Source organism: Pongo pygmaeus, chromosome 13, assembly GCF_028885625.2.
Source record: "Pongo pygmaeus isolate AG05252 chromosome 13, NHGRI_mPonPyg2-v2.0_pri, whole genome shotgun sequence".
NCBI lineage: Eukaryota > Metazoa > Chordata > Mammalia > Primates > Hominidae > Pongo > Pongo pygmaeus.
This window is the reverse complement of record NC_072386.2, coordinates 100,770,706-100,791,289: the sequence shown is the minus strand read 5'-3', so window position 1 is coordinate 100,791,289 and position 20,584 is coordinate 100,770,706. Positions and strand designations below refer to the sequence as shown.

Genomic DNA, 20,584 nt, shown 5'->3' with positions numbered 1-20,584 from the left:
TTTGGGTGGGGACTCAGCCAAACTGTATCAAATGTCATTTGTATGGATTAAACCCAACCACAGTGGGAATAGGCCTTGCTTGACTTAATACAATGAACAATCCCATCCCCCTCCTCTTAACGTTTGGTCCAGGAATAAGCACACAATGCAATTAGGGCCAATGAAAGGGAGAATAAGTCCTAATTCTATGATGAACTCAGGAGTGGATTTTCTGTAGTGGTTAAGGAAACAGGAACTGGAGTCAGGCTGCCTAGGATACCAATGCCAGCTACACCACTCACCAGCTAATTGATCATGATAAAGTTAGTGGACTTCAGTTTTCTCATTTGTAAAATGGAGATAATAATAGTATACACGTTGTAGTGTTGTTGTAAAGATTATGCGAGAGAATATAGGGCACAGAGTAAATTAGCTACAATTGTTGCAATTCCAGTGAGAAAAGGAAAAGTATTGAACAGAGTACTATATATTAGCAAATCATTCATTCATCAAGAAGACACTCAGGCTGGGCGGGGTGGCTCATACCTGTAATCCCAGCACTTTGGGAGACTGAGGTGGGAGGATGGCTTGAGTCCAGGAGGCAGAGGCTGCAGTGAGCTGAGATCGCACCACTACACCCCAACCTGGACGAACAGCCAGACCCTGTCTCCAAAAAATAAAGTTAAATTAAAATAAAAATAAAGTTAAATTAAAATAAAAATAAAGTTAAATTAAAATAAAAATAAAGAAAACACTCTATGAGCACTTACTCTATGAGTACTCTATGAGCACTTATGTGTCAGTTAGGGATCATGGGAGGTACACGAATGAATCAAGATTAAGTCCTGTAAGGACTTGGGGAGATCAATCATGCATGAAATAACTAGTGTAGGACCAGTCACTTGTCATAAAGCAATCAAATATAGATGCAGTCATCTGAGTCCCAGGAAGGGAAAACTTTATTTACTTAGATGATACAAACAGTTGATGGGAAATTCACTTAACATTCAGCAATAAGCATGTCAAATCCTTAAATGTATAATTTTAACTGTAGCTGTAATACTGATCACTTCCCCCCAAAAAAATAAGAAATGACTCAAGGTGTGAGATTAATTCTTCTCCTTTTAAAGTTCACTAGTCATGCATGTTTAGGACCTTGTTTAATAAAAATCCAGTACTATAGATATCCGCCCTGAACAGCAGTTCACCTCCACCCTCCAGCCCCCATCCCTCCCTGGCCAACCTGTTTCTCCTCAGAGGTAACCACTGTTATCAACTTCCATTACCAACCTTTTTGGTGCATAGACTTCCATGATTTGTATGTACTTACAAAGAGAAATATATTTGACATGAGGGACATTTAAGGTGGGGTCAGCTAGAGAACAATGGCATGGTACACGTGGTTAAGGTTTTTAAGAACTAACATGGCCAGATAAGGTGGCTCACACCTGTAATCCCAGCACTTTGGGAAGCTGAGGCGGGAGGATCACTTGAGCCCAGGAGTTTGAGACGAGCCTGGGCAGCACAGTGATATCCTGGCTTTAAAAAACCAAAAACAAAACCAAAACTAATCTGTCATCTTATTCTCTACAAAATGTCATGAGATTCAGTCATTATGCACATTTCCTCATTTATTTTCTGTTTTCAGAATGAATTCAAAACATTTTTGACAGCTGCCGGACACAAACTCGCAGTGGTTGAATTTTCTTCGAAACAGTGTGGTCCCTGCAAAAGGATGGTTCCTGTTTTCCATGTGAGTACAACCAGTATCTATCTCATAGTTTCAGAAGAAATTTAAAGTTCCAGAATATTTTTCCCAGTAATTCTTAAAAGTTTGGCAATTATGAGCCATTATGGAGCCATAGATTTTTGAAGCACCCTGATTAACTTGAAGATAATATGCTGAGATCTAATTAGATAATGAGTGTACACACCAGAAGATTAATACTACTTGTCCAAGGTAATTCTGCAAGAACATCTCAAGATGTGCAAAGGAGTCCAATTGTACAAATTAATGGATTCTTCCTATTATAGCAATGACATTTTACCAAAGTTTCAAGAGTTCAGAACTTTCAAACACTGGATTAGAATACAGATAAATATGATATTTATTTTTAAATATAACATAAAAGAATAAATTTCTCCCAATTCTTCAACCTTATTATCAGAACAAACCATACGTCTTTATGTTATTTTTCCTACAGCTTTATTGATATATAATTGTTAAATATCTTTATTGAGGTATAATTGTTAAATAAACAAATCTGTTTATTTACTGTAAACAATTGATGTTGGGACATATGTATACACCCATGATATTATTACCACAATCAAAATCCATCACCTCCAAATCACAATCAAAATACATTTGCTTTTGTGTGTGTGTGTATGTGTGATAAGAACACTTAACATGGAATCTACACTAAATTTTTAAGTGTGCAACACCCTAATGTTAACTCTAAGCACTATGTTGTATATCACAGTGGTCCCCAACCTTTTTGACACCAGGACCAGTTTTGTGGAAGACAATTTTTCCATGGACTAGGGCTTAGGGTAGGGGGTGCCAGGATGGTTTCAGGAAGAAACTGTTCCACCTCAGATCATGAGGTATTCGATTCTCATAAGTAGCGCAACTTAGCTCCCTCACATGTGCAGTTCAGAATACAGTTCTTGCTCCTATGAGGATCTAATTCCACGCTAATCTGACAGGAGGCAGAGCTCAGGCAGTAATGATCGCTCGCCCGCCACTCACCTCCCGTTGTGCAACCTGGTTCCTAACAGGCCGTAGACTGGCCCTGGGATTGAGGATGCCTGGTATATCAGATCTCTAGAACTTATCATCCTGTACAACTGTATCTTTATACCCATTAAACAACTCACTTACTCCTTCCCTGTTCCCTGGCAACTTCCATTATATTTTCTGCTTCTGTAAGTTGACTATATTTTACATACTTCATAAAAATTGAATCATGCAGTATTTATTCTATGGTGACTCATTCGTTTCACTTAGCATGATGTCCTCCAGGTCCATACATGTTGTTGCAATGAGGCGAATAATACACCTTGCATGTTCCTTTCTTGTCCGTGATTTACTTTGTACAATATTCTACTGAGTTGTAATCATATATTTATATTCAAATCTTTTTTCCACGTACACATTGGTTCATGTTTTCATAGTCTCCAAATGAACCTTTCAATATCTATACAATATTTTATCTGGTTAATTTCTGTAATATCCTACATAACAGTTTTTAACATTTTATTTATTTATTTTTGGTATAACATACTGCAGAAAGACTCTCAGGGCACTTTTTTTCATTTTTTCTTATTGTATAAAACTTTACATGTTTTTATGGTCACTTTTGTGAAGTTTATTCCTTCAAATATAAAGAATACTCTATACAGCTAAAAATACTCTGGTTTATTTTCAGCAAGGTTTCTAACATTTCTACTTTTTTAAATCCACCTGAGCCTCAGTCACAGCCTGAGTTAATTTTAACCACAATCACAATCTTTGATATTTAATTTAAAATGAACTTATATTCCAATAGAGAAACTGGCTACATAACATCACAACATCCCTTATCTGCCTAAAATTCTTAGAATATCCAGAAGGGAGGCCAGCCATGGTGGCTGATGCCTGTAATCCCAGCACTTTGGGAAGACAAAGAGGGAGGATTGCTTGGGGCCAGGAGTTCCAGACCACCCTGGCCAACATAGTGAAACCCTGTCTGTATTTAAAAATAAAAAATGAAGAATATCCTGAGGGAACATTTTAGTTTCTGACAGGTCCTACCATGCTGACACTCAAGACTTAGAAAAGAGGATCTCCTTGACTTTGCCACGGAATATCTAGTGTTCAGTTTTTTAACCACTCTTCAGAACACCACAGACCCACCTGTGGAGATTCTAACTTCGCCATAACCAGTTTTTCCTTGTAATGTTTGAACTTTTGCAAAAAAAGACATTCCTGTATCATGTATGTAATTTTTTTTAACTCATAGTATATGAGGGGGTTGGAGGAAGGCTTTACTTACCCTAGATCAGGGGTCCCCAACCCCCAAGCCATGGACCAGTACCACTCCACAGGTCCACGGCCTATTCGGAACTGGCCACACAGCAGGAGGTGAGCGGCCAGCGAGTAAGCATTACCTTCTGAGCTCCGCCTCGTGTTATATTAGTGGCAGCATTAGGTTTTCATAGGAGTGCAAACCCTATTGTGAACTGCATATGCAAGGGATCTAGGTTGCACATTCCTTATGAGAATCGAATACCTGATGATCTGAGGTGGAACAGTTTCATCCTGAAACCACCCCCCCACCCCCAGTCTGGGGAAAAAAAAAAATATCTTCCATGAAACTGGCCCCTGGTATCAAAAAGGTTAGATGACTGTATCAGTCAGAGATCAAAGCAAGAAACATAAACCACATTAGAACCAAATTAGAAAAGGATTTTAATACAAGGAATTAAATGCTCATAAAATCATCAGAAGACTGGGTGAATGGGTTTGGGACAGAAACTCCACGAACCACTCTTCAGAGCACCACAGACCCACCTGTGGAGTTTCTAACTTTGCCATAACCAGAAGTCACAGGAAACGGGAGGCCATGATTGGGAGTTAAAAAACCACCAACAGATCAGCGGTCAGAGAGTCAGAAGCAGGATTAGGCAGCTACTACAGCCACCATGGCCTCTGGACATCTAAGAAGTTAATTTCTGGACCCTGAGTCTGGCTGCCACCACTGCTTGCCTCTAGCACAACCAGTACCCACGACCTCACTTTCCACCAAAAAATAAGAAGAAAATAGCTTCTGTCTCATTTACACTGGCATGCATCTGACTGGTAAAATGAAATTTGCATCCAGAACTCTAGCTGCAAGGGAGGCAAAGAAATCTTCACCACTTTTCCTTTCCAGGCTCTCCAGGATGGTAAAATGGAAGTTAGTTAGCAAAACCATTATTCAAGAGAGGGAAAGAATTCAAGACATTTTCAGACACACAAAAACTAAAAGTTTACTAGCCACAGAATCTCTCTGAAGAAATTGCTAATGGATGTATTACAACAAGGAAAAAAAAACAAAAAACAGTGAATCATAAGAAAATGTGGCTTTTAAGAAGTAATTTAAATCATGCAAGAGCAGGGGTCAACAAACTTTTCCTGTAAAAGACAAGATAGAAAATATTTTCAGCTTTGCAGGCCATATGATCTCTGTCACAATTACTCAACCTTGCTGCTGTAGTGCAAAATCCAGTGACAGCACAAAAACAGATGGGCAACTAGTTCCAAAAAAACTTTATTTAAAAGAACAGGTGGAGGGCTGGATTTGGTCCACAGGGCATAGTTTGCTGATCCTGGGCTAAGAGGATCACTAGGCATAGATCCCTGAAAAGAACATTTCTGGAAAAGGAGAGGCTAAAATTTTTTTGAGAAATTGTATGGTGTGATCGGGGGAAGGCAATATGTAGTCTGTGAGGCTTACATATAGTGTGCAATGGAACTGGCAAAAAATGAGCCGCAAAAAGGAAGCTGAGGCCAGATCGAGTAGGATCTTGTGTTATAACTTAACAAACTGCTGTGGAGAGTCAAATAGGACAATTTTAAGAAGGATTTTGCCACAATCAAATGTGGCATTTAGAAAATATTTTTGGAGGTTGCACAAGAATAGGTTGGAAAGTCTAAAAGCAGGAAACCCAGAGTGAATGTCAGTAATGACAGGTTTTTCCAAAACTACAGCAGTGACTTTCAGAGAAAAAGGAAAGATCAAATTCAGGAAACATTTTAGAGTTAGATCAACAGAAATAAGCGACTAGCAATACATGAGATATGATTTTAAGCAAACAATTCAAGATGCCATCAAGTGTCCTTAAGGTATGAACACAGCTGTATGAAAAGACACCCAGGAGCTGACATTTACAGGCCACTGTTGTCACTGCTGCTGCTGTGGCTGCTGCCACTTCCTCTTCCCCTAGACCTACTACCAGCACCATGATCACCACCACTGCCAAAGATGATTCCAGAACAAAACAGAAGTAGGAGGGAGTTACTTCTTCCCTCCTCCCCTTCCATTTCCTGCAAATACTTCCCATTGGAAGGAGCTAATTGGAAGTCAGCCAGCAATGGAACCTGGAAAATCTAGTTTCCATACATAGTAGAGCACAGAGAGTTGGCAACAGGGGTGCAAATAAATTAGGCTAATGGTCAGCATTAAAATGTTGACATCGCTTCAAGCAGAACAGCCTTCTAGCACCAGTAGCACCAGCACCTCCCAAAATGCCAGGCAAGAGAAGGTAGAGTTTGGCTCAGAGAACTGTATCTCAAAGATCACTGAAGACAGACTCCCCCAACTGCTCTCCCAGGTGAAAGCTACTCTACTATCCCTTCCTCCACCCCACAAAGTAAGTCTGGATCCACCACGCACATTCTGTTATTTCTTTGCCAACCTTGAAACTGTAATCTTCAGTTTGGTTCTTTGACTCTGCTTCTGCCACTGGTCCTTACATCATCTGACCTCGGCATCATCTGGTATTCGACTTGATGCTTCAGGCTCTAGGCTGTAGTGAAATGTCAGAATGATGCTTAGTCCTCTTTAACAGCCTTTTTGTTCAATTTTCGTTTCTACTGAAAAGACACTTCCAGTGTGTATTTTAATATTAACATCAAACTAATGGGAAATATTTATTTTTTATTTTGAAGGCTATGTCTGTGAAATACCAAAATGTATTTTTTGCTAATGTGGATGTGAACAATTCTCCGGTAAGAATCTTAAATCTTCCGTGCACATACTCAAAATCCAAAGGCATTGTAATTGAATAGCACTGTCTCAGTAATTATTAATACATGATCAATTTAAAATCAAGTAGAATTTTATATTTTTTCTAATAACTACAGTAAACCTCATTACGCTCTTATATGTTTTGTATTACTTAAAAGAAAAGAAAAAGATTAGCAAAAAAAAAGGTTAGCTCTCCTGATACCCCTCTCCCCTCTTATGCTGTGGCAGGCCTCACTAATCAATCCCAGTTTTCTTCACCACTTGCTCTGGGTTCTGCCCCAGAATCCTCCTCAGCAGAGTTGCTCTAGGGAGACAATAGAAATCTGTTAAAGTTCAGCTCAAGGTGAAAGATGGTTTTCATCCCTGTGATGGATTGTTAATCAATTTCTTTTTTGGGGGGGGTGGGTGGGCACAGAGTTTCACTCTTGTTACCCAGGCTGGAGTGCAATGGCGTGATCTTGGCTCACCATAACCTCCGCCTACTGGGTTCAAGTGATTCTCCTGCCTCAGCCTCCTGAGTCGCTGGGATTACAGGCATGTGCCACCATGCCTGGCTAATTTTGTATTTTTATTAGAGACAGGGTTTCTCCATGTTGGTCAGGCTGGTCTTGAACTCCCAACCTCATGTGATCCACCTGCCTCAGCCTCCCAAAGTGTTGGGATTACAGGCGTGAGCCACAGCATCCAGCCTTGTTAATCAATTTCTAAAACCTAACTCAGTGCATTACAGACATCTTAATATATTTTGCTTTTCTCTTGCAATATCTTATGCTTTTTGTGTTTTTTTTTTGAAGCATCACAAGAAATTCCCAGAAATCCCTTCTTCCTGTCTCTGAAGCCATCCTTCCTCATCCCACTCCCCCAAAAAAAAATCAACCCCATAACCTCAAACAAAGTGTGTCTTATTAATACACACAATGTTTCTACAAAATTATTATTTTTAACATCTGTTAATTTGTAATGATGAAAGGTACCAACAGGTGGTCTATTCACATGTTAGAATGCATTTGAGCTTTAGAATGAAAAAAGTGATATCTACCATTCTGCCCTTTAATGATTTTGTGACCCATTATAGCTCAACCTCCATAAACTTCAGTTTCTTCATTTGTAAAACAGGATAGTAACACTTAACTGAAGATAAAATGAGATAAAATACATTAAATAAATGACATGGTGCCCAGAGCATAATAGAAGTTCCCTTTCTCCATTTCCTTCAAGCTTTATTGAAGTGTGAGTGTTTAATTGCCCTTTAGGATGAATCATAACCTATAAATTGAGAATACACAGCTAGTATGACTATCTCTTTACCTTTTCTATATTCACAGAGTTGTGCAATCATCACTACAATCAATTTTAGAACACTTTCATCACTCCAAGAAGAAACACTGTACCCTTCAGTAGTTACACCCAATTCCCTCCACCCTCCACCCCCCCAATCCTAGGCAACCACAAATCCACAGTAAGCTAAATAGATTTGCTTATTCTGAACATTTCCTTTAAAGGGAATCATAGAATATGTGGTCTTTAGTCACTGGCTGCTTTCACTGCGTATATTTTCAAGGTGCATTCATATTATAGAATGTATCAGTACTTTGGCCAGCCACAGTGGCTCACACCTGTAATATCAGCACATTGGGAGGCCCAGATGGGTGGATCGCTTGAGGTCAGGAGTTCAAGACCAGCCTGGCCAACGTGGCGAACCCCCATCTCTACTAAAAATACAAAAATTGGCCGGGCGTGATGATGCACACCTGTAATCCCAGCTACTTGAGAGGCTGAGGCAGGAGAATCGCTTGAACCTGGGAGGCAGAGGTTGCAGCGAGCCCAGATCGTGCCATTGCACTCCAGCCAGGGCGACAAGAGCGAAATTCCATCTCAAAAAAAAAAAAAAAAAATGGTATAAACATTAGTGTACAAATTTTTGTGTAAACAAAATTTCCATTTCCCTTGGGTATATATCCAGGATTGGAATTTTGGGGTAATATGGTAACTCTGTTTAACTTTCTGAGGAACTGGCAAACTGTTTTCTAAAGCAGCTGCACTATTTTACATTCTCACCAGCAATGTATGAGAGCTCTGATTTCTCCACATCCTTGCCAACCTGTGTTATTGTCTGGCTTTTTGATTAGAGCTCATTGTCTTTTAAGGTAAAACAAAATGCGTAATTGTCTAATAGTAATTTATGTATCAGTTGTTTTCACTGTGTGGTCACGAAAAATTATAATACAGTATGTCTTCAGGTGTGCGTGTGTGTGTGTGTGTGTGTGTGTGTGTGCGTGAGTAGCAGGGCAACAGATTTAATGCCAACAAAATGATTGGTATATTAGAGAGAGATGTCCAGTTCTGTTGATCCTGTGGGTGACTAATTTTCTTTTGACTCCTAAACAAGAAAAACAAAATCTAACCATTGAAAGTCGTTTGAAATAGATTAAAACAATTGGGATTCTGGCATATTTTCTCATATTTTGGCTCCAAATCTTTCACAAAGATGAGCAGTGAAGGACTTAAAAGAAAGACATGGTTATAAGCCTTACTTAAAATGCTAGATCAGGATGCATTCCACGCCTCAAGTAGAGTTATAAAGATTTGTTTACTCTTTTCTATTTTTGCAATAAGCTCTTCTTATACTGAGTTCCACTGGGGCCCCTCTGTATGCTTTCACAAGATCCTTTAAATGCAGCTCATTTTGTTATTAAGCATCTACTCTGTTGCGGCCTCCATCTCTTACCCACCTCCTGGTTCTATGGGATGAAAAAGCCCAGGAATGCTGTAACAATCATTTTCTATCAATCATTTCATGTCAATCATTGTGACATTCCTGGAGGAACGTTAGAAAAGTTCATAGCAGGAGAGTCTGTAAAGTGTCAGGTGTCCTTGGAATTTCAGACACGCCTCCTGAGAAGTTACCAAATAACATGCTTGGTACAGAGAGAGGACACCAATACTGTTAACTTCATGCCATTTCTTTGCTTTCCCAGGAACTGGCTGAAACTTGTCACATCAAAACAATACCCACATTTCAGATGTTCAAGAAAAGGCAGAAGGTATGTTTCCATGGTAACCAGCAGGGTTGAATTAGATTATAGAACCATCAGAGTTCCTCAAAAAAGCCTGGCTGTCCTGGGTGGATGAAATAACTACATTTATTTTTAATGCTTACCAATATAATTCTTTACATACAAGTATGTTGTACTTTACATACAACAACTTTACATACAACTTTACAAAGGGTTAAAAAATGTATGACTTATTAGTAAATCTCCCCATTCAGACCATCTGAAGTATCCAAGTCCATAAGTATTTTCCCACTATTATCTCTACACTGGGGCAAAACCATCAAGAAAGACTCTTTCAGAGAAAGATATTCTGAAATTCTCACAAAAATGTATACAAGTTGTAGGCCGGGCATGGTGGCTCACGCCTGTAATCCCAGCACTTTGGGAGGCCAAGACGGGTGGATCACAAGGTCAGGAGATCGAGACCATCCTGGCTAACACAGTGAAACCCCGTCTCTACTAAAAATACAAAAATTAGCCAGGCGTGGTGGTGGGTACCTGTAGTCCCAGCTACTCAGGAGGCTAAGGCAGGAGAATGGTATGAACCCGGGACGCGGAGCTTGCAGTGAGCCAAGATCGCGACACTGCATTCCATCCAGCCTAGGTGACAGAGCGAGACTCCGTCTCAAAAAAAAAAAAAAAAAATGTATACAAATTTAAACAATACTTGAGGAAATGCTAACCAAAAGCTATCACAAAGTAATATTGCCCAGTGGTTGAGCACGCAGACTCGGGATTCAGGTTCCCACGGTTCACATACTGCTTCTAGCACTTCCTAGCTGTAGCGCCTTGAGTAGTGTATTTAATCTGTTTATATCTTAGTTTCCCTATTTACACATGGATCATAATAAATTTTCCCCTCATAGGGTTGGTGTGATAATTAAATGAATTAACATGACTCAGGTGTTTAGACCCCTCCTGGCATTAAGTGCTTACTGTGTTATGTTAGTTATCTTAAAAATATTAATGGAATAAAATGTCTAAAATATTCAGCAAGTTATGAAACTAGTACTTTGTTATTTTTTTGGGGCAGTGGGGGACAGAGTCTTGCAAGGTCACCCAGGCTGGACAGCAGTGGCATGATCTCGCAATCTCAGCTCACTGCAACCTCCGCCTCCTGGGTTCAAGCTATTTTCCTACTTCAGCCTTCTGAGTAGCTGGGATTACAGGCAAGAACCAACATGCCCAGCTAATTTTTGTATTTCTAGTAGAGATGGGGTTTCACCATGTTGGCCAGACTGTTCTCAAACTCCTGGCCTCAAGTCATCCATCCACCTTGGCCTCCCAAAGTAATGGGATTACAGGCATGTGCCACCGCATTTGGTGGAAACTAGCACTTTCTTATATGGCCGGGGGCATTGGCAATTTTCCATACCTTATGAAAGGCGATTTTGCAAACATATGTAGGAGACACAAAATGTTTATTCCATTTTACACAATTACCCCATTCCTGGGAACTTTCGGTACAGAAATACCTCAAGGAAAAAAAAACAGCTACCTATATAATAATATTTGTAGCACTATATCTAATTTTAAAAAATGAAAGCAATCTCAACGTCTTTAAGTAAAAAGGCTAAGTGAATTCTGATACATCTACTCCATGAAATAGGATGCAAGCAAAAAAAAAGTTATAAAGAATAATTTAAAGCAAAATGCATGCTTAAGCTTTATAAAGATTATGTCTGCAGTGTAAAGAATGAAAGCATTGGATATGCTAGCTGCAGAATTTTATTTTCAATTTCTAAGTATTTTCTGTAATATAGCTCGTGCAATATATTTCAATTATTTTTTAAAATAACACTACATATTCCCTCATTTGGATTTTTACTTGAAAACTAAAGTTATTTAACATATGCTCCCTCAACTTACCTGACTTAGATGTCCAATTGTCTACATATCATCTTTTATTATCTTCTCCTTCACTCCCATTTCAGAAATGAGAATGCTTCCTCCTTTCAAAATCAGTTTCATCCACGCAGCTTGACTGCATTCTCTACCTTCTGCTTCAGGCCTCTATCCATCAGTTACTCTCTTTAAAACTTGGAGTTTAGACACTTCTTTTTGGCACCCAGCATCCATTCTCTATTAATAGTACTCTGATTTTCCTCCAAGGAACCACTCCCTTTCGCATTCTTATCCCATGTACTTCCTTAGGGCTCCATCTTCAGGCCTACACCAACCAGTGAACTCCATCCCCATCAGAAATGGACCCTTGACTCCAGTCAAGCCAATCCAAGTCAAACCAGAGCTAATTGCAAGACTTTGCTTAAGCAGCTAGGTAAATAACCTTCTCTTTTGATATCACTGGATTTGAATTTGGGAAGATATGAGTCTGAAGCTACTACAGCTTGTCACCATGTAAAACTTGAAAATGAATCTACCACACAGAAGAAAACAGAGTCAAGCCAAGAGGTACTAACGGCATTGACTGCACCCTGAATCTATCCATGCCTGAAGCCTACACTATCCCCATAGATTCTTCAGCTATGTAAACTCTGGGTTGGTTTCTCTGTCACTTGCAACCCCAAAAATTCTGATGAATATATCTGGTGTTCTCCCAGGCTACTCTCCTTCATTTCATGGTGTAATCGTTAAAAGAGTAGAATATATTTGCAGTTTCCAATTCTCATTTTCCACTCATTCCCTCATCTATCTATCTATTTATCTTTCTGTCCTCTCTAAAGTCACCAAGGATCTCCCTGCACCTAATTTAAATAGCCATTTCTCAATTCTTGATTCCTTAGCTACACAGAAGCACCATTAACTAATGAGCTTCTATATTCTGGAAATTTTCTTCTCTTTTGACTTTATCTCTCATCCCTCCCTATGCTCTCCTCTGGCTTGTCTCCTGTTATAGTCAAATATATCCATTTGGGGTATCTATCTTTTTGGTTCAATCCATTTCCCATTCTACCTCTCTCCTTTAGCAATGTCATTCCTACTTCTAGTTCCATCTATAAATACTTTTTTACTTAGACAATTGCAATGCCCCCTCCTTACCCTCAACTTAGCACCATAGCTCTGTTCTCATCTCCAGATTTGTGCACAGCTCCCCGTATGGCATCCCCTTTTTTAACATGTGATGCCCTCCCCCTCCATTGCCTATAGAATCAAGGCTAAACCATTGTATTTAAGGCTGGCATTCAAGTTTCTCCATAATTTTGACCCAATCTACTGCTTTAAGCCTTTTTCTGTTTAACTCAGATCTTCATGTATTTTTCTCATACTAGTCCAAGCACCTAAAGGAGGTCATGTCTGATTTGAAAGCTCAGTGTCTAGAAGAATTCCCAAGTGGATAGAAAATACTCATCATGTGTGTGATGAATGAGTGAGTGCATGAATAAATGAATGAATGAATGAATGCTTCTGTTTTTTCCCTGCATCCCACTGCCAGCTCAGCCTCCCCTCCTGATTCTGTCCTGGTACCAGTCTGATTCAGGGCAAGTTTCTCTCCAGTTCAGTCTAATTTTCTGGTTTTATTCCTTCTGCTACTGATATTGTTTGGTAGCTGCTGCCACTCAACAGTTTTTACTCCATTTTATGATGACACAAGACTCTGAGTTCTCAACTAATTATGTGTCTAAGCTCTTGAACCAATCCAAGCTATGCTTTTGAGGAAAGGCATGGCCCTGCTTGGTCTCAATTCTGTATGGGGATGGAAGCACCCTCAATAAGCTGGGGAGAGAGGACATTTATAAACAATTATATCTTAACTGGTCTCTAATGGATATGTATCTCTTTTGAATTGATAGATCCTGCATTCCAGAGATCATTAAAGATCTCAAATCTGAATTTTCTGCCAGACAGCTATTAGAAAACAAATTGAACCATTAAGATGATTTACACTTCCATATTCTAATTCCAGGGTCACCCAACAAGCCTCTGATTATAATGTGGATACTCATACCTCAAGAAGTTTTATTGAGGATTCAATTTATCATTGAATATTAGTAACTTAGCATCCTGGTTATGAATTTAGAAAAAAAACTTGAGACCATTTATGTCACATTATACAAATGAGTCTACTTCTAAACGTTTTGTACATCGTAATCATATCTTTGACAGACTCATACCTGGATCAATTTAGATATAATTTGAAAACCTCCAGAAAAATTTGTAATACTGAGTCCATTTGACAAAGAATATCAATTTTCTATGCAAAAGATACAAAAAGGAGGAGGAGATCCTAAAGAGAGAGTATTAGAAATCGTTTACCTCTTGTGACTCAGCCTGCAGGATTTGGTATCTGAGCAGCACTGTCAGGGTCAGTGAGGTCCCCACTTCTACACTGCCTCCAGAGCTGCAGTTAAGCCATGACACCTCTGAAACTCTCCCCTGGTCCTACCTCACAGTGACCTGCAAGGAAAGTCACTAGAACCAGAGGAGGCAGGTTTGGATGGCCAGCCAAAAAGACATGTTCCTATAAATTTCCCTTTTTTTTTTTTTTTCATAGAACTGACTAGGAAGGTGTCCATGAACATCCACTGTTTTCCTGGTGGGTCAAGAAAAATCAAATGCACTTTTTTGAGGACTACCTCCATAAATGTGCTCCTCTCATTTATCTGGGACAGCACAACTGAAAACTGACTTATTGAAGCAGTTAAGTACTGTGTGTCTTTTATTATTTTAAAAAATAAAACCTAGAGTCCAGTTCCTATTAAGGCTTCTTACAAGAAATGTCTTACATTTCTGGTAAAACATCTGGCAAAGAGCCACTTGTCCATTATACCCTTTTAAATGTACATTGTATAAAAAGCTTTATGATAATTTCTCCCAGAACACAAGAGTTAGGAGAATACTCACCTCCCTTGAAAGTATGGCTCTCTTCTCTGCATTGGATCAGAAAAGCTAGGGAATCCCTTGGGCTTCTCTTTTTGCCATGGCCACCAAGAATCTCAGGATTGCCTCCTCTGCTCAAACATAGTAATCTCCCTTACCAGCAGTTTCCTGGCACTCCCTATCAGCCACACCCACACAGCAACATCCTTGAATGGTTTCATTATTTTTTCTTCCCCTTGATTCTAGCTCGTTTCAATTATTTTCAAAGTATATAAAACATCAATAAAATAGAACTTGAAAAAACTAAAACAAACGAAGCTATATACAATGACCTAGGACCATGGCAGATTATGGGCCATCCCTGGTTGCTGAAGTTTTCATGCAGAGATTGAACGAACATCTGGCAGGGATGCAATATAAGCAGTGGCTGAAGTTATGTCCTAGTTCTAGGGCAAAGAAGAGCCTAAGCAAATTCCAGGTAATAAATAAGGGGAGCTTGTTCCTTCCTGCTGTACTCCTTGGTGTTTTCATCTAGGACATCACATCATGTTTCAGGAAGATTAATTGTGGTAAATAAGATCATTCCTGTGGTTTCTTCCAGATGGGGGAGCCAAAACTTTGTCTGGTCTTTGTAACCAGAATATTAAACTGTATTCTCTTGTAAGTTGTTCATAAATTGGATTTATAGATCCTCTTAAAATCTAATAAAGGCTATGAACTGTCTCCATCCGGACAAAAGAACATAGGCACATAAACTAAAATGTGAGATAATAGTAGGATATTCAGTGACCCTCTGAAGCCTATCAATGGATCCCCAAAGTGAATAACTTTGGTTGTAGACCCATTGAATTAATCTGTTCTCATGCTGCTAATAAAGACACACCTGAGACTGGGTAATTTATACAGGAAAGAGGTTTAATTGATTCACAGCTCCACATGACCAGGGAGGCCTCACAATCATGGTGGAAGGCAAAGGAGAAGCAAAGGGATGTCTTACATGATGGCAGGCAAGAGGGTGTGCGCAGGGGAACTCCCCTTTATAAAACCATCAGACTCTCATAAGACTTATTCACTATCAAGAGAATAGCACAAGAAAGACCCGCCCCCATGATTCAATTACCTCCTACTGGGTCCCTCCCATGACACATGGGAATTATGGGAGCTACAACTCAAGATGAGATTTGGATACACAACTCATGGTTGGTGTATGTCTATGGAGTAGGGAAAGAGAAACCAGGAATTAGCAAGTTTGGGGCAACTGCTTAAATATAAGCCAACCATCAAAAGTTGACTCCATCTTTCATTCTTTGATTATAGAATAAAATAGTTTCCCAAAGCACTTAGGTTCACTCATAAGAGAGATGGGATATGAGTACATAGATGCTACTAAACAAATTAGTCACAAATGAATAATTCAGGAAAACCCATCTGCTAGACTGAGCTATCATATAAAGTGGGAGGAAGCTTGTGCCCTTATGTTTATGAACTGTAGGGCTCTTGCTGAGATTATAAAAGTCATTTCAACAGCACGCTCCTTAAAGTAGGTACAGGAATTACAAGAATCTCCAGGAGATGATACCGTGGTATGCTAGAAAGAGGACAAGATTGGAAGCAAGGGTCACACACTCTGTGTCTTCAAGGACCAAGTAGGGAGAATAAGGTGAAACAATACTTTTGAGGAAGATGTTGGTGCCTGGAGAATCATGTTCCCAGATTCTCTCTGTTCAACTTCATAAAACACAGTGCTTGATCCATCTCCCAAAAGAGCGTCTTCAGTAAGTTTTTGCCATCTATAGAATCAGACAACTGCAGGTTGAGCCCCAGGTCTGCCTCTTATTAGTGGCAAAGTACCATAACCACCTTGAGGCTTAGTTTCCTTCTCTGTAAAATGGGGACACCACCTATCTTTAAACAACTGTCAGGCAAATTTGTGATATTGTATCTAAAGTGCCTAGCACTGGACTTGGTAAATACTAGAAGATGTAGCTATCATTAGAGTCCCAGGATCTAGCTGTGCACACCCATCTCTCTGAAAATGTATAAATAAATAGTAATTTAGAAATAAAGTTTATGAAGACCTCTAAGGCTCTTTCAATAACTACAACATCCATTTAAGCTAAGTCATTTTAGCATTCAGGAGTTGCCTACCCAATAATATTTAACCTGTCAAGGACTGTGTTACACACAGAGATGTTCTGCATGAGAAAAAAAAGAAACCTCTCACGTGCAGGACTCTGAAGGTGCAGATCCCTAAAAGGGGTTCCTATCAACTCCATAAACAGCTGATGCACTGGCAGAGATTGACTGGGGGTCGGGGGGCAAGAACTAAGTGAGATGGAACAAAAGTGGGCAAAGTGTAGTAACTATTTAGAAACATCTAGCAACCTTTAGCACCGTTGCTAAAGATGCTGCTCTCTGCTTTAACAGTTGAAAGGCTCACGTGTGTCTCTTCTCCCAAGCAGGTATTAGGGTGCAGCAAGCAAGTTAGGATATGACAAGTGCAGGATTAAATCTTACCTTTATTTAAATTTTTGATATTTTGTTCATCATGGATTTTTTGCATTGGGTTTTAATACTTTTATATAATACTTATTAACATAATATTTATCTTGATTACTGAGTTTTGGCAGCTACCCCTTAAATTTTTTTTTTTTAGACGGAGTCGTGCTCTGTCGCCCAGGCTGGAAGGCAGTGGTGCTATCTCGGCCCACTGCAAGCTCCACCTCCCTGCTTCACGCCATTCTCCTGCCTCAGCCTCGCGAGTAGCTGGGACTACAGGTGTCCGCCACAATGCCCGGCTAATTTTTTGTATTTTTTAGTAGAGACAGGGTTTCACCGTGTTAGGCAGGATGGTCTCGATCTCCTGACCTCGTGATCCATCTGCCTCGGCCTCCCAAAGTGCTGGGATTACAGGCGTGAGCAACCGCGCCCGGCCACCCCTTAAATTTTTTACCCCAGTCCCTACGCTGCTCTTCTCCTCTGAATTTTAAGTTGTGGAAATATAGGAGTGATTTGTTTGGTGATTCACCAGAAGGACTTACAAGACCCAATCACAAGTTATATTCATAGCTAAGATTTAGTACAGCAAAGAATACAGAGAAAAAGCAGCAGAAAAAAAAAGATAGGCATTGATGGAGTCCAGAAAGGTCCAGCAGAGACTTCTGAGGTCTTTCCTTGTCAGACACATAGGAATGCTCTCTCTCTAGCAATGAACTTCGGGTAGCTATGTGGTATGGCCCTACTTAGGAACACCACTTTGAGCTCAGAGACTGAGGTCTTTGTGGAAGTAGGGGAGTAGTTGTTACATATAATTATCTTGTGCAACTATTGCTACACAATAGGCCATGGCAAAAGAAACTCAGAACCCCAACAATAAAACCATGGGCATATCATCAATATTGATGTGTATGCAAAGCAACTTGACACGCCAGCATGGCATGGTCCATCCCTCCAGGAATAGATAACAAAGTCTGACAATCACTAACACAAAGAACACTTGGAGGGCCACATTTCTAGGAGGTGGTGAAGGGTCAAACATAGTTCTCTTGGAGACACACAAGAAGAAAGCAACCAGACCTGCTGCATTAACTCTTTTCTCCCAAGGAGTCATGTGGCTAATCACAATATCACCTTTATTATAAGTAGTCATAATGCTACACTGTGCTCATTGAACAATGTGGCTGGGATCTATGTCAACAGACTTCCTACTATTCCCTTTAAGCCTAGACGTTGGGGTGACCCACCTGTGGGAGAATCTGGGGCTGCAAAGAAGAAACTTACCTGTGCAGGTAAAAGAGGTATTGTTGCTTTGCACAACTATCAAGCCCCAAAAGTGAGGATATAGTATGATGGCCTTCCAGATCTATCTGGGCAGGTTTAGGGCCCACTTCCCATGTGTTGTGCAGAAAGACAGTGGGAAGAGCGCCTACCTGTCCCTTGAGCAGAGCATCCCCAAAAGGAGAGAGGATAGGCACAAGTTCATTCCTTTGTGTCAGCTTAACAGATAAGCTCACCTCTAAACATGGGGAGAAGTGAAGGGATATAGGAAACAGGCATATTTTCTCAATACAGGGTATTTGAGCAGATTTTCCAGTGGAAACATGAGAACAAGTATATGAGCCATTGAAGGGAATGGCCCCCAAACCATGTTTATCCCTGAGAATAAAGTTTCACCCCACACTTCCAGTAACGGGAAAAATGACATCTCCTCTGGCCAGAGTCCAAAATCAGTTTTCCTGTTCAAGGTGTGGCTTGAGGTGAATTCCTATGACATTAGATGCACACACTTTTGCCCTTCCACAGAAAGCCACATTGTACTGAGTACCTAGCTCTTAGGAAGTTGCATGAAGCCTCAACATCTTCAGTTGATGGCACAGAATAAGAGCTGATGAAAGTCCCAGGGCCAAATCCGACCCTCCACTTGTTTTTTGTAAATAAACTTTCACTGGAACACAGCCATGCCCATTTGTTTATGAATTGTTGCTAGCTGCTTTAGCATTACAACAGCAAATTTGAGTAGTTGCAACAGAGACCAAATGGCCTGCAAAGCCTAAGACTGGTATTATCTGATCCTTTACAAAAAAAGCTTGTCAACCCCTACACAGAAGAAAAGCAGTCTTGCATTATTCATGCCACCAATGCTCAAAGAATCAGATCTGTAAGCAGAGTTTCTTAAATCAGCTACAAGAAAATGCAAGTAAATTTGTATTTTGCTGATATCACACTATTAGAATAAGTTGAGAAAAAGGCCAGTATAGATAAGTAAAAAAATTAACATTGTTTTTATAGGCTCTTGTTCTTGAATTCGAGTGCATATAAATTCAAGCTGCTTGCTTGATTTTTATTTAGCTCCTCCAAAAACTTTAATCAAGCCCCCTGCAGTTGCAAAGCCTGTCTTGAGTCTTGTGAAAGTCAAAGGGGAAGTGTTCAAATACCTGCAACGTGATGCAGATGGCTCTGGGGAACAGATGGGTGGGGAGGAGTCAGAGAAAGGGGCCCAGATAGGATCAAACAGTAATTAACATTGCCCACCTCTCCACAGAAGGTAAAGAAATTTTAAAAATTTTTATTAGACATATTCTTTTCATCTTATTCATACCATTCAATGCTTTAGTAAACTCTTTTAAAAAAAGAGAATATAATATCATTATAAATTATAAAATTATATTGTACAGGCCAGGCGCAGTGGCTCATACCTGTAATCTCAGCACTTTGGGAGACCGAGACAGACAGATCACTTTGAGGCCAGGTGTTCAAGACCAGCCTAGCTGGTGGTAGCCTAGATGGTGAAACCCCATCTCTTCTAAAAATACAAAAAAAAAAAAAATTAGCCGAGTGTGGTGGCACATGTCTATAATCCCAGCTACTCAGGAGTGTGAGGCAGGAGAATCACCTGGACCCGGGAGGCGGAGGTTGCAGTGAGCCAAGATCATAACACCGCACTCCAGCCTGAGTGACAGAGCAAGACTCTGTCTCAAAAAAAAAGAAAAAAGAAAGTATATTGTACATACATTTCTACAGCCTGCGCTCCCCCGCCCCCTCAACCCCCTCCCCTGCCACCAAAAAAAAAAGTGTCTTGTGGCTGGGCACAATGGCTCACACCTGTAATTCCAGCACTTTGGGAAGCCAAGCCAGGTGGGTTCCTTGAGCCCAGGAGTTCAAGACCAGCCTGAACATAGTGAAACCCTATCTCTACAAAAAAAATACAAAAATTAGCCAGGCTTGGTGGCAGGCTTCTGTAGTCCCAGCTACTTGGCAGGCTGAGGCAGGAGGATCAAAACCAAAATTGCGTATCAACTGGCCAAGATATTTTGCTATAATTATCTTTTGAGTGTGTCATTAGTCAGACTCTAAAGTCTAATTGGTACTCTCAGAAGTCCATTTGTGAGGAGGGGACCACTGTCTCCAGCCTCTTCGCATTTCGCAGCAGCAATACTAGAATTTTTGTAAGTGATTGAATGTTTTTGGCATTAAAAAAATTGCCCCTGGGCCGGGTGC

General features: G+C 40.1%; 1 protein-coding gene across 11 annotated transcripts in view; it reads left to right on the top strand.

Annotated features, from left to right (window-relative positions):
- TXNDC8 (thioredoxin domain containing 8) overlaps positions 1-20,584 on the top strand; it is a 39,184-nt gene that overhangs the window by 2,004 nt on the left and 16,596 nt on the right. For 3 of the 11 annotated variants that reach the window (XM_054500627.1, XM_054500621.1, XM_054500622.1), the window contains exons 2-4: positions 1,628-1,732; positions 6,674-6,733; positions 9,731-9,796. In XM_054500627.1, coding sequence (XP_054356602.1) covers positions 1,628-1,732; positions 6,674-6,733; positions 9,731-9,796 — 231 coding nt within the window. Of the gene's footprint in view, positions 1-1,627; positions 1,733-6,673; positions 6,734-9,730; positions 9,797-11,962; positions 12,370-14,261; positions 17,516-18,308; positions 18,376-20,584 lie in introns of those variants that run through there. The other 8 variants (XM_054500626.1, XM_054500629.1, XR_008504505.2 and 5 more) reach the window with 7 other exon arrangements.